Below are 14,301 nucleotides of genomic sequence, written 5' to 3'. Positions count from 1 at the left end.
GCTGTCCCTGCAGGTGCTCTGCAGGTCCCAGGCTTACATTTATACCCCTGAGGGCTTGGCCCCACCCAGGGGCGGCCACCTGGGACGGTGGACCCGCCCCCCCGCCCTCCTGCAGCCACCGTGCCCACAGGACGGGAACCTCCCTGTTGGCGGCATCAGGTCCCGCTAATGACATGCTCGGACCTGCCTCTTCTCATATGTTTCCTGTTTCCCTGTCCACCTCCTGTTCTCTCTCATCCTCTTCGCCCCCTTTTCTCTCCTCTAGTATCTCCCATTTTTCTCCCTTTCCCCTTCTCACCCTCTCATGCCTGCCTACCCTTTCGGCCCCCTTTCCTCTCTCCTGCCCTCCTCGGTGTTCCACTGCCCTTCCTTCTTCCTTCCCTGCCCGCACTCGCTGTCTGAGGGCTTCTGCTTCTCATTCTGCTTCCCTACTTTCCCTGCCATCACTGCTCATCTTTGGCCTCTTTTCCCCCGGTCCCTTTCTCTGTCTTGCATTTCCTCTGCGTCCCCTTCCCCATCACTCGGACCCTGTCTGCTTTCCCACCAGACCCCTCACTCTCGGCCCTTCCCCCAGACTGGACAAGACACTTTGTCAGGAGCCACATTTTGGGGTCTTTTGAAGTGAAGACACGTTTTCTGGAGTTTCCAGGAAAGAATCTGGTTCTGGAGCATCAGGAGAGCAGGGAGGAGAAGGGCCGCCAGTTATGTAGATGACATCCTGCCACACGCACGTGCGTGCAGAACACACATGCACACATATACACACATACAGGCGCACATGTGCACACAAGCACACACACATGCTGCAGCCAGGCAGAGAATGGGCTGTGGACAGGTCATGAAAGTGACCAGAGGAAGAGATTGTGAACTGGACCTTGGGGACGAATGAGTGAAACCTGTACCATCCAAGCTTCTTTTTGGCTACGGGCCGGGCAGGCTCTTGGTTCCTTATCTGATCCAAGTCCTTTCATGTTCCAGCTTGCAGAGGGCCCTGGGAGCTGGGCCAGGAGGTGTGCCCTCCACCCCTCGGCACCAGCGCCCCCACCTGCCTCTCCCGGGCCCATCTCTGCCTCAGGCTCCACAACTCCAGCCTCCCGCTTCTCCTGCTCTGTGCCCAGGCACCCTGTCTTCAGGCCCCGTCCTCCTTCTGTAGCTTGGACATGACTTTTCCCAGCCTGCCCTCGTCCCAGGGCAGGCCCTCAGCTTGGGGAGTGGGCAGTGGCCCCCTTCTCAGAGGGTAGGCAGCTGCCCCCTGACCTGGCATTAGTAGCAGCCAGAGACTTCTCTCTGGGGTCAGCAAATTGGAAGAAAGTCCCTGCCAGCCCCTCTGGTCACTGCCTCCCTCCTGCTCTGATAGCTCTACTTCCTTCCCATATACTTTCTTCCTTCCTTCCACTTCCTCTCACTTCCCCCAGACCCCCATAGCCTTGGAGACCAAAGGAGGTCACACGGTCCCAGCGGGAGGTGCCTCCCAGGGATGCTGACTCTGCTGCATCGGGAAATGGGCAAAGCTGCAGCGTCCAGCACGAAGTTCCTCAGCAGCATCATGGTCCCCAGAGGGTGATTTGGGTGTGAGGGGTACTCCCAGACCCTGAGGCACCCCCTGTCCCCACTGTGGAACAGCACACGGTGGCTCTGAGAGGGCCCAATGGCACGTTCTTTCCCAAGAGTAAATCAAAGAGGCCGCATTTTTGTCTACAAGGTTTCTACTCGGCCTGGCTTGCTGTTGTCTTTTTAAAGAGCGGCCAATACAGACCAAAGCCTTCCTCTCCACTTCCGATCGCTCCTCCTACAGAATTAAACAGAGCAGCATTAGCTACAGGGTGGCCCACCACAGCGCTATTCATTGCTCTACCAAATTCTAACTGACCCGAGCGTCCAACCGTAGGGGATTGGCTAAATAAACCTCATAGCGTCCAGGTGATGTAATATTATGCGGCAATGAAAAATGGACGGTAGGATACTTACTGATATGGAGAGATGCTTATGTTCTAATAATACTACTCAGAGAAACAGACTGCAAAATGCCATAACTGGCCAGGGGTGGGTAAATTACATATGTTCATGCATACGTGTGAAATATGTACATAAAAACACCAAGCTGTCAGTTAGGATTTCTGCATGGAGAATCGGATGTGGTTTTTGTTATCATTGTTTTTCCACAGTTTCTGATTTCAATAATTAGAGAAAAGCAGGTAATTTGCTTTTGGGGATTCAGTGCAAAAGCCTAGCAAGAGGCAATAGAGTAGAGATTCAGGGGACCTGGGTTCAAATCCTGACTTTGCTGTTGAATGACAGTAAAGCTTCTCACCTGATTTAACTTTTCTCGGCCTGTTTTCTCAGGTGAAAACGGGAATGATTCCACGTGACCCACGTGGTCACCGAGGGAGCCGGTGTCGTCCATGTACATCATTTCACACGGAGCACAGAGGCGCGCTAGGTAGCTATTGGTTATTGTGGGACAGTTAATACACGTTTGATGGGAATAATCGTCCCTGAGTGCTCACGTTCATGGTCCCCTTCAGCAGCTGGTGGGCAGGGGAGGTGTGGGAGGTGGGGTTACAGTGAAAGAAGGCAGCAGGGAGGGTCCCTCGGGGCCTGCTGACACCAATGGGACAGCCAGGCCCCGCTGCCGGCCGCTAATAGTCAGGGAGGCCCTGAGTCACATAACACGTCCACGGCTAATCCGGGTCAGGGCCTGGCTTCCAACCCCCTGTTCCACCGTGCCTATTCCTGGGGTCTCCTTTCTTAGAAGTGTGTTTTGAGGAGTGCTCGCCCGAGCCTCCCTGTCGCACCCGGGCCCTGGCTCTTTCCCCTGGAGGTCCGAGCAAGCCAAGCCTAGCCCAGGAGGCCTGGCCATGTTTCTGAGCCCGCGAGGCCTCCGTTTGCTCATCTGTGAAGTGGGGCAGCACGTGGAACCTACCTGTGGACGTTGGGGGAAAGTGCTGGGATGTGGGAAGTGTGGAGCCCATGAAACAGATGAGGACAAGGCTGACCAGGACAAGTGCTGGACCCCAGGGGACAGGCGCTGACAGGGCGGTGGCTCTGGGCAGGAGCAGCCTGCCATCCCCCAGCCGGCGTTTTGCCGTGTGCTCTGACCTGGGGAGGAAACTTCTTCCAGGTGGGGCGAGGAGTGGGGGAAGAGGGCCGGCCTGTCCCCCATTCCCCTTGGACAGAGGCTTGGCTTCTTGGGCTCCTCTCTTTTCCGCACATAAAACACAGATTCCTGCGGAGCCCCAGGGTTTCCGGGAGCCTGACAGGGGGGAGATAGGCCGGGATAGGGGGTCGGGGGACTTGGGCCGAGTTGGCTTCCAGCTTAAACTCTCTGTATCACGGTTTCCTTATCTGTAAAACAGGGATAAGAAACCACAGGTTTTCTTGCTACTGCCGACAAATATTTCTCTGTACACAGCACTGAGCCTCCTGTCCTGCCTGGACAGGGTTCAGGGGAGCTGTCTCCATATTTTGGGGGCTGCTGCGGGGCTGGCTTCCTCATCCCCGAGTGTGGGCTCTGGGGAAGTCTGGCCCCGCAGGGACCCAGGCTCAAGTCTCTGTGGGCGCATCTGGGTTGCTTTTCGACTTACGGTACACCTGGTGGCTGGAGAAACATAGGCCAATGGCACCCTCTGGTGGTCATCTCTTTAAAAGCAGGGACCAGGGTGCAGAGGCTGGGTGACATTTCAGGTTGGGCAAGGGTTTCTGAGCCCCTGTGAGGGGCAGGTTCCCAGGAGGAACTGCAGCTTCAAGGAGAAGATGCATCCCTGGAGAGAGACGCCTCAGTCCACGGTATTGGAGATAGTGGACACTGGATTGGCGATGAGGTGAAATGTCTTAGAAGGCAGCCAAGGGGAGCAGCTGGACTGATTTGGATTCGAACGTGACTCTTCCTGGTAAATTTTCTGAGTGTCTTGGTGCTGTTGAATCCTGAGCCCCGGTTTGCTTGTCGGTAAAATGAAGATAAAACTAGGGTCACCTCCTTCAAAGGGCTGTTGCAAAGACCGAAGGAGACGGATGATGCAGGAAATGCTCCGAAGCGATGCTGAGCAATAGTTCCCCCTGTGATTTATTCAGCAAACACGAACTCTTCACAGTGGCAGTTCCAGGCTGTGCAGGGTGCTGGGGAAGTTCCAGGTGTTGAGGCTCACACCTCGTGACCCTGCCCTCGCTGCACTGTCCCCGAAGTCTGATTTACTTATAGTTTTTTAATTGGCACTCACTTCTGCACAACCCCCAAAAGCAAGGGCATTCAGCCACTGCCTGAGGATCTGTTTCCTTGGAGACCAGAGGCAGAGGCTCCCCAGGTTCAGAGGGAGCAGCAGACAGGTTAGGATGTCAAGACCAGCTCGGGTTCAGAGGCCTTGGAAGGCCCTTTGTTTCTCTCAGTTCCTCCTTCAGCCTGAACCTTGGGAAGGAAGGAAGCAAGCTTCCGCTCCACACTAGAGATGAAGCTAAAATGCCTGTTCCTCTAGGAGAGGAAGCATGGCCTCTGGATCATAGTAAACTGTGAATGGGGCTGACGTGAACTCTGTCTCAAAGGCAGAGGACGGGAAAGCCAAAAGCAAGGGGCCTCTGGATGCTCACAGAGAAGGCGAGAGAGCCCCGGTCGGGGGTAGGGGGTGGCGCGGAGGGGATTCACCCGAAGAAAACCAGGCTTAGGGTCAGGCAGGTCTGATTCCAGACCGGTCCTGCTGATCACAGCTGTGTGGCCTAGGAGGAGCCATTCAGCTCTGCAGAATGAGAGGACTGGAGGAAGCAATCTCTCAGGGTCCCTGAAAACCCTACATCAGGAAAGAAAAAAGACAACAAAGAGACCCTTCCTCTGACCGCACCCACCCCACGGCATCCTCGCCCTGGGAACTCTGAAGGCAAACGTGCACCCTCCCAGGGCGTCACGAGCTGGTTTGGGATGGGCCTTGCTCACCGTAAGGGACCCCCTCCCCACCCTGTGGCACAGGCAGGGCAGTGCTGGACACACGGCCCCCACCATCCTGGGTCCTGGGGGCCAAGGTCGGCCCTGTGGGAGGGACTTTCAAACTGGGCTCGGACTACGCAGTCCAACGTTGAGCTGAGGTCAAAAGCAGACGGTGAACATGTGGATGAAGGTCATGAGGCTGGATGTGGACAGAGCTGGCCCCCAGTAGCCGGGTGACGAGGGACCACCACAAACTCCCCAAGCCTGGGTTCTCCCGTCAGTGTGGTTGGGATCCTTCTGGGTTAGGCTGTGAGCGCTACAGGAGAGGATGCCTGAGTAAATGGCAGCTGTGTGAGTGTTGTTCGTCCCCGTCACCACGGTTACCACCGGCATCGTGTTACTGACCCCAGGGCCCTCGCACAGACTTAATACAACACCTCGGACTTCATGCCAAACTCACAGGTACCGATGATTTTCAGAAAACAAAACTCGGAAATATTATCACCGCCCTGCTGAGTGAGATCAGAGTTATGGAATTTCTAGAGCTTAAAGCAGACTTTCCCAGGACACAGCAGCAGTCTTTGAACCTGGTGTTTTGTCTGGGCTGGGAAGGGGTGGGGTCGTCCAGCTGCTCAGCTGCTTGGGGACGCTCCTCTGCCCGTTTGCACTTTCCCCGTCCCTTTGGTGAGTGAGTCCAGCCAGATGCCCAGCCTCTGGGAGCCATCCCTCACCTCAGGGAGCCCACAATGCAACCAAACCCCAATCCCATCCACAACAGGACTTTTGAACTGTTGAGGAAATTGGAAGCTGGACCAGCAACAGGTCTGAGGCTTGGTGAGAGGACTTGGGAGGCCCCGGGGAAGTGGCGGGGTGAACAAAGGCTACTGCGGGGACTCTGATGTCCGGGGCACAAGAGGTAGCCCGAGGTAGAGGTTCAAAGCTGAGCTCCCACCAGGTGGCCCAGGTTCGAACCCTGGCCTTCCCACTTACCAAGTGCATGATCTGAGTCACTTCTGGCCTCTGTGCCTGTCTCTCCCTCTGGGGCAGAGTCCTACTGCCTCCTAGGGCTGCTATCGAGATGTAGGAAGTTAATTCTTGTCACGTCTATAGCACGGGGCCGGGGACAGTCAGGGCTGCATAAATCCAGGCTGTTGTCAGATTGCCCCTCTTCTCTGATGGTCCCCTGGGACTGAGGCTCCAGGGGAGCAGCGACCCCGAGGTCTCTTGAGGGTCCAAGCTCTGAACCCCATGTTGCTGTGCCCTTAAAACCCACTCGGTACTAGTTTCCTTCCCAAATGAGTCCTCAGCCTCCTGCTCCTGCAGGGACCCCCCAGGTATGGAGGTGGCCCCTGTCCCCAGCCTCTCGTCCTGGCCCCAGGAGCTCTTCACTACCCTAGGGCCTCAGCTGAGGAGCCTGAGAAAAGCCACCCCTCTGACCTGGGGACAGATCCCAAGGCAGGGCCACCCGTCTGCTGGACCTCAGCCCTCACTTTTTCTAAATACTCAGCATTGGGTTGGGTGGTTTTGTCATCTGTCACCAGAAGGGGAGAAGGGCATGTGGAGCTGTCCAGTGAGTGGATCACATGAGGAAGACTCTGGAGGTCTTTCCCCGCGTCCCTGTGCCCCAGCATGCAGCCCCTAAGAAACCAGGGTCGCGGAGAAGATTCTTGGGGGTGGCAGGAATAGGTGGGCAAGTTTGCCGTTAGGACGGGCTGGAGCCGGGCCCTGCCCCTGCCTGGCGGGCCCTGCGCCTCAGGGTTCCTCGAATCCAGAATTGTGCAACAAGACTAACTTGAGCCATAAAACCTTTTTTTTTATTGTCAATAAGAAATGGCAACACTTTGGAGATGATCAGCTAGAAAAAAGACTGGCTATTGTATTAAAAAATGTAAAGTACAAAATTGTTAACCAAAAATAAAAGAATATTTAAAAGGCTTTTCTATGAAGGGCTAGGACTTAAGACATGAGTTAGAAACACAGCTCCCTTTTCCTAAGAAGCTGGGTCAGAGAAAGCTGTGCGAGGCCGCTGAGGGGGCGGGGCGCGCACGGAGAGGGCGTTCACGCTGGTTCCTTCCGCCTCCGGGAGTCCACATGCAGCGTGCTCACCCACCACCGACTGGGTCACTGCCCCGGTCACGCTGGTCTGTCCCCACCGAAGTCCCGGGGCCGGGACCAGCCCGTTTCCTCTGTCTGAGCAAAGGCAGCTGCTAGGCATTAGCGTCCCACAGTCTCTCTTGTCCTGGAAACTCCTCCCCTGGCTCCCCTGGCACAGCCCCAGTCAGGCGGGCGTCACGGGTCAGCGGACGAGAAGTCGGGGATCTGCTTGATGTCTTCAGAAGCTTTGCTGGCCAGCTGGCGGGAGAAGAGAAGAAACAGCAGGAGCCCAAGGTGAGATTCTCACATGCACACAAGCAGGGCGCCCCAGCCCCGATCTCCCGGGCCCCTGGCTGGCCTCCTGCCCAAAACCCCGCGTGCGTGAGCCACCCAGATCGTGAGTGGGGCCAAACGGGCCCTACTTGCAATGGTGAGAGCACAGGCTTCACTGCCTCGCGGACCGAGTGAACTCGGGCAGGTCGTTTCCCGAGCCTGGGGCCTTAGAGCCCTCCCCGCAGAGTGCAGGGCTGTGGCACGGGCCTGACTCTGCGCGCCATGAGCCTGCCGTTGCCCTACTTGCCCTACTCGCAGAGCTCTGGTTTAATAGCGTCTGGGCGTCCCGGGTACGGCTCCCTCCTCAACTTGGGCGAGCACCGGTCAGTAGCCACAGCAGGTGGCATGTGAACAGCCAGGGCTTAGAAATGAACTTTTAACAAGTGGGATTTTATGATATAAATTCAACAGAAAAACTCTGCCCAAATTATTAAAAAGCGCCTTCAGCTTCCACCGACAGCTGCCTGGGTGGCTCTGACAGGCCCTGCAAAGGCAGTGTGGGCAAAGGACAGCTGTGGGTTCCGAGTCCCAAGGGCCTGAAGCCCAGCTGGGTTCTGTCCCCGCCACCCCCAAGGAGGGACCAGGGACAAGAAGCAGCTGGCCAGTGTCTGGCCCTTGGGGCCCGGCTTGGCCCTGCCTCACTGGTGACGCACACACACGTGTACATAGGTGTACACACCCACATACCTCAGTCCTCCTCTCCCCTGCCCTCTTTCCTCTCCACCCCCTCTCCCAACCCTTGCCCGGTCCTTCCACCCATCGGGGTCCTCACCATCGTCTTGAAGAACTGATTCACTTTCTTCCGCTTGAGCGTCTTCTTGTCACCTTCCAGGCCGGGGAGGAAGGTCTGGCTGAGGCGGAAGGACGAGCCGCTGTCGTCTGTCCCAGGCACACCTGCCACTGAGAATGTGAGGCCTGGAAGGAGAGCAGAGAGCAGGCTGGAGCGGCCAGGTGAGGACAGGTGTTGCCCCAGGGACGGGAAGGGTTACTTGAGGGAGGCAGATGGGAGACAGGACTGGGATGAAATCTGGGGCGAGCAGGCCAAGGAGCCAGGCGGGAGGCGTGTCCTATTGTGTGGGGCCCTGTGGCTGCCCTCTTAGGTGGGGGCGGGGCTTGCCAGCCCCCGCAGACAGTGAGCGCCCCGCCCCCAGGCCTCTGGGTCCGCAGCTTGGGGGCTGAAGTGGGGAGGGCCCCTGACTTCCTCAGGGGACAGGACCTTCGCCTTCCAACACCAAGGACTGGATTTCTCGTTTTCCCTGAAAACAGGGGCCAGTGGGGACAGCTGGTGGTCACGACCCCGCTTGGAGTCACACAAACCCTCGGTTTTGACATCGGCCTCAGGGAGTAAGAGCACAGCCCCCCAGCGTGTGGTGAGGCCCACTTGGAGGACCAGAGTGATAGCACCGGGTGCCCAGACACCCCTCCCTGTGGGGCTCCCCTGCCCGGTGTGGCGGGCAGCCTTAGGGGCCTGGCTCCAGGGCACCCGACCTGGATCTGAACCCAGCCTCCACGTGACTAGCGGGTGACAGGGAGCACATGGGCATTCTCAGTGCCTCTGTGCCCTCGCCCATACAGTGGGGCTACTGACGTCACCTGCTTCAGGTCTGGGTGCTGCGGTCTAAATGACATAATGAGGGGTCGAAGTTAGCCCAGGGCCGGGCCCTGGTCAGCACTCGGGAGCAGTGGGCATCCTCGCTGAGGTCCGCCGGCCGTGTCCTGGGGATAGCACCTGTCTGCTTGCTTCTGTCTGCCTGCCCGCCCCTGGCACAGACCGCCTGGCACAGAGTGGCAGGCACTAGAGACTGCCGCGTGGCACACGGGGCCTCCAGGTCCCTCTGTAAATTAGGGAGCATTGTCCGTGCGCCGCTAACCCCCTCAGTGGAACTGAATGAGTGAAGGGGGACACACGGAGCACCCACTCTGCACCTGTCAGATGCGGCAGCAGTCTTTGTAAGTGCCAGAAGTAGTCTTCCAGGTCCCCAAAGGACACAGAGCTCAGGGACACGCTAGGGACCAACTTCTGGCCCCTGGGGAGGCCTGGCAAACTGAGAAGGCAAGGCTACCAGTGTGTCAAATGCATTTCCAGTGAATCCAGAGGCGCAGTGACAGCAGCCTCCGCCCCAGCTCCTGGCAGAGCTCGATGGGCGTGGGGACAGCTCAGCGCACAAGGTGGCTCTGAGCGGACCCCTCTGCCTGCAGGGTGCTGGCCCCCTTTGTCACACTGACCCCCGTCCTGCACCCCGCCAGGCTGGCAGCGGCTGGGCACATACCTGGGATGGTGGGCAGGGACTGGCTGGCAAAACTCATCTGCGAGAGGACGGATGCCCTGGGCGGGACGGCCGCGTGCTCCGAGAGGTTGGTGTCGCTCATGAACTCGTGCTTCCTGGACAGCTGGATGCACACACACAGACACACACACACACCCCACAGAGACTCAGTGTGAGGCAGCCGGGGACCTGGACAGTTAGTGATGGCTGCTCGGCGAGTCTTCTGAGGACCCAGCGCCTAGCCCGTTCCTTCTGTTTGGCACCATTCCATGCTGCTGGCCCCCAGGCACAAGTGCACAGGGTGGCCCACTGTACAACTCCCGGGTCAGCGGGGGTGTCTGGGGCTTTGGGGGGACCTTCATTTAGATGGTACTGTGAACGATGCCCCCTGGAATTGTGAACCACAGAAATCTTATTCCCAGCCTTCTCCCCACTCCAGAGTCACCTTTGAGGCCTATGAGGAAGTCTGTGGGGGATCCTTTCTCACTGGAAGACATCCTAGTGGGCCCCTTGCCCTTTCACCTGGCACCTCTCCCCCTCCCACACTCCCAGAACATTGTCAACAAACCTCTTTTGGGGGGGACATTGGATTTCAGCCCAACAGTACCGAGTCTCATATCAAATAAGATGAACAGTCTCTGAGTCAGGGCAGTGCCCGCATCCCCAGGCAGACTCCTGCTGCACTGTGGGGACCTAGCAGGGTCTGATGTGTCAGTGGTTAATAGTGGCCCGGGGCCAGGGACGGAGGGCAGGACAGGTGGAGTCGCCTGTCCCAGCACCTGGAGGGCTGCTGTCCTTTCCGGAGGGTGAAGCGGGCGCTTCTCCCTGCCTCACAAAGCCCCATGTGACGGCAGAAAATGCACAGGCCAGAGTCTGGCGGCCTGGGTTCAAATCCCACCTCTGCTGTATCCAGGCTGCACCCACCTCACTGCAAACGTGGGGCTCGGAGCCCCGGGTACTGTGCCTGGCATGCAGTTGGTTTGCGAAGGGGCCTGCTCACCCGCTTCAGGTCCGACTCCGCTGCTGCCTTCTCATCGGCAAACACCACGCTGCTCCTCTTGGCCCTCTTCTTGGACCTCCGCAGCTTGACCTCGGGCAGAGTGCTCCCCGGTGAGATGGGCTCGTCCTGCTCTACCTTCGGGGTCTTGGGGGCTGCCAGCTCCAGGTCGAAGCTGGAGGGCAAAGGGGACAGCAATGAGGACTGCAGTTAGAGGGGCAGCAGGACTGGCTGGCAGGGGCCTGGGCTGACTGAGCTGCCGCCTCCGGGCAGGAGGGAAATCAGTGGACCTGGCAGGGTTTGGGGATCTGTCTGCCTAGCTGATAAACATCTGAAATGCAAAGAAAGACTGGCTGTGGTGAGAAGAGAAAGCTGGTTAAAATGTGGATCTGGATTCAAATTCAGACACTGCCACTTTTTAGCTGGACGCTGAGCAAACCACTCGACCTCCCTGAGCCACTGTTTCCTTCTCAGTGAACAGGGATGTTGGCGGTGACCTGGCAGAGAGGCCACGGAGGCCGTCTGAGAACTTGATGCACCCTTGGCCCACGCGGGGGAGGTGCAGGAGGAGGGGCTCTGTGACAGGGAGTGGGGACTGACGACCCCTGCCAGAGCGGAGAGGAGTCCAGACTCAAGCGGGCTCTGTGAGGATCCGCTGCGGCCGAGGCCTGCGGGTCCTCAGGAAAAGCCACCTTGCCTCGCAGGCCTCAAGTGAACCTCTGAGGACAGCCGCGCCGCAGGACGGCGGCCTCACAGGATGACAAAAAGCTTTCACACAAGGGCAGAGAGGCAGTGGGAGGCAGCCCTGGGGCAGAGGGAGCCGCTCTGCTGGGGGCCCGGCAGGGGCGGAGGTGCCGGGGGTTCTCTGGGGCGGGGCTGACCTCTCGGAGGCGGTCTTGCTGGGCGTGCTGCAGTCCGAGTTCATAGAAGCCATAGAGATGATGGACATCTGCCGGTAGGAACGCAGCATCGACCGGGGGCGGCCCACTCGCCGATCCTCAAAGTCAGGCTGCGGGCGGGAGAACAGGATGGTTAGCAGCCGGGCACCACGGGTGGAGCGGGGGCTGGGGTACCCGGCCTCCCCCTTCCTGCTGACCCTCCTCCACTGGGGCAGGACGTCTTCCTGGTTGGCTGGGGCTAGGGCTGAGAAGACTCGGGATGGAGCCGACCAGGCCAGAGTGACCGCGGGTGTGATTACAGGGCTGGGCCTTTTAGCCTGAAATGACAGCTCAGCTTCCCTGGAGGGATGGTGGGCTGGAGAGTGACGTCAGTCATGTGACCGATGACTCGTCCAATCACAGCCAGGTAACCAACGAGGCTCCAGGGAACACTCTGGGCACCTAGACGAGCTTTCCGGGAAGGTGATCCTGCACCCCTGCGCCAGCAGGGTAGGTGGGGTGCGTTTGGGACTTTCCCAGACCTCTCGCTGTGTGTCGCTCCATGGGGCTGGTCCTGGTTTGTGAGGGGCATCTTGTGGACTCCGCCCTTAGCCTGTCTGGCTCTGCCACCGAACCCCGGAACTGCCCTGGGGCGTCGCGCAGGGAACGCTGGGAGAGGTGGCCCGCTTGGGGGACAGCTCTCATACCGGGAGGCGGCGGGGGCGGGGGGGGGGGGGGGGGGCCTGAGCTCACCAACATGGCCTGCCACTAACTCCCTCGGCCCCCCTGGGCCTCTGTTTTCCTGTCCGGGTTGACTGACGTTTTGCGATTGCACTTTCTGGGGAAGAGGGCAGAGAAGACGCCCTGTGAGTGCCAGGCCAATGGTCTCGTTGGGCCATGCAGCTCCGGAGTGGCACTGGCTTTGGAAGCCAGCAGAGCCGGGTGCACCCTCGGACCCGCACGCTCTTGCTCTGTGGGCTTTCACAGGTCACTTAGTCGCTGACCCTCCAGAAGAGAGGCGTGGGATTCAAATCACGCTGGCAGCACAGGCTTGTCAGGACTAAATGGCTTAGTAAACGTCAAGTGCTCATATTAGTCAAGGCACATAGTAGGTGCCTCCTCCATGTTGCTTTTGTTATTAGCACAAACCTTTGTGTGCTAAGGACCCAGTTTACCACTGGTGTTTGTCTGGGGTTGACTTTTGAGGGGCCGGGGTTACAGGAAGCTTCCTCTGAAGCATCCACCCCAGCATCGCGGCCCGCAGGCCCTTCTCCCCAAGGGCAGGCTCTGTTCTGGTCCCCACCACCCGCCCCTGCCCCCCTGCCCCCACCCCCAGCGACCTCCGTACCATCTCTCTGACACCATACTCCTTTTCCACCTTCATTTTCAGGTTCTTGAAGCACTCCTCCATCCGGTCGTGGAAGGGCCGCAGGTTTTCTGACACCCTCTTTTCATGGATCTTAATCCCCGCTCCCAGGAAGGGGATCTGGGCGGAAAGGTGGTGGACCATGAGCGGGCTCCGCGCCTCTGAGCTTGGACCCAGCAGCCTCCAGAGCGGCGGCGGGCCACTCCCTGCGGGGCATCCGGGTCCCCTGAGACCTTCTCACAGCGCCACTGGCCCCGGGGGACAGGGAAGCTGCAACCTTGGGGCTGCTCTGGATGGGGGAGAAGGGGCTCTGGTGGCCCGTGCCCCCCGGGGAGGTTGGGCCCCCATGGGAGGTTGTATGTTTGAGAAGTCTCCCGGGTGCGGAATCAGAGGGGCGGAGTGTGCGACCGGAAGAGGAAACTCTAGTTGCTTTGACTCAAAGCCTCGTCCGAGAAGTTCTGGGTGATGCGGAAGGGAAGCGTGGGTGGGTGTCAGAAGCTGGGAGGTGGGACATGGGAGACGGGAGGGCTGGAAGGACAGGGTGAGGGGGCTCAGCCTCGTCGTCCAACGCAGAGGTCTAGCGGGACCTTCTGCAGCTGCCGCGGAACAAAGGGAAGTCAGTATCGTGGACTTAACCAGCCAACAGAGGATTGATAGAAATGGTGGAGGAGACGGGGGAGGAGGAGGTGACTGATGGCAGGCAGTTCAATTTCCCCTTCCCAACCAAGACGTCAGAGGGGACCGTCTAAACAGTAGACTTGACAATGGCAGCCGAACTACCCACGGCCACTACGAGGAGGAGCTGAGAAAGTATCGTGGCTTTGGGGAAGCAAAACGAGGCTGTAAAGAGGTAGCATACAGGTTATTTTGAAGGAAAAAAAATAACAGTTATGTGATTGGTAACGTAAACATGTGTCTGCCTCCTTCCCTTGGCGGTCTCCCGAAAACAAGAAGGGAAAAACCCCAGAAACAAAACCTTCAGGGAACTCGATCTGTGAACGTGACGCACAACACGTCAGTCGCGGCTGGATGGAGGATGTTAACTGACCTCCAGAGCAGAGGGGGGCGCTGGTGAGCAAAAGAGGCCAGCCTCCCAGTAGGCAGCCAGGAGGGGCTGGGGAATTGGGCGCTCCAGGTACCTCCACAGAACACACACGGGTGGGTAGAAAGGCTGTGATGAGAGCAGCGGGACCTGACAATCTATAATTAAGAGGTAGCAGGCCCAGTAATGGCCAACACTATTTCTGTGACCGGGCACAGAGGAGGGGCCCAGTAATAGCGGTAGGAATGAATGGAATGGACAAGGAAGAGCTAATTTGCTGTGTGTAATAATGCAAAAAGGCTGCATTCCGCAAGAGGAGAGCAGCATGTTTTCAGGGTGCCTGGACTCTGGGCGGGAGGGATGTGGCCCCGGGCAACCCCCTTTTCCAGTAGAGTGGGCCCATAACCTAGTT

General features: G+C 58.5%; 1 protein-coding gene across 1 annotated transcript in view; it reads right to left on the bottom strand.

Annotated features, from left to right (window-relative positions):
- Positions 1–6,712: 6,712 nt before the first annotated feature.
- DOCK2 (dedicator of cytokinesis 2) overlaps positions 6,713–14,301 on the bottom strand; it is a 355,926-nt gene continuing 348,337 nt past the window's right edge. Inside the window, exons 47-52 of the mRNA XM_024576730.3 lie at positions 12,830–12,967; positions 11,485–11,612; positions 10,607–10,778; positions 9,610–9,730; positions 8,112–8,254; positions 6,713–7,264 (exon numbers count right to left, since the gene is read on the bottom strand). Of these exons, the coding sequence (XP_024432498.2) occupies positions 7,202–7,264; positions 8,112–8,254; positions 9,610–9,730; positions 10,607–10,778; positions 11,485–11,612; positions 12,830–12,967 (765 nt within the window). The 3' untranslated portion in view covers positions 6,713–7,201. The remainder of the gene's footprint in view (positions 7,265–8,111; positions 8,255–9,609; positions 9,731–10,606; positions 10,779–11,484; positions 11,613–12,829; positions 12,968–14,301) is intronic.

Source organism: Desmodus rotundus, chromosome 6 (genome assembly GCF_022682495.2).
Source record: "Desmodus rotundus isolate HL8 chromosome 6, HLdesRot8A.1, whole genome shotgun sequence".
Lineage (NCBI taxonomy): Eukaryota > Metazoa > Chordata > Mammalia > Chiroptera > Phyllostomidae > Desmodus > Desmodus rotundus.
The sequence above is the reverse complement of the archived record's forward strand: the minus strand, read 5'-3'. Positions and strand labels throughout refer to the sequence as shown.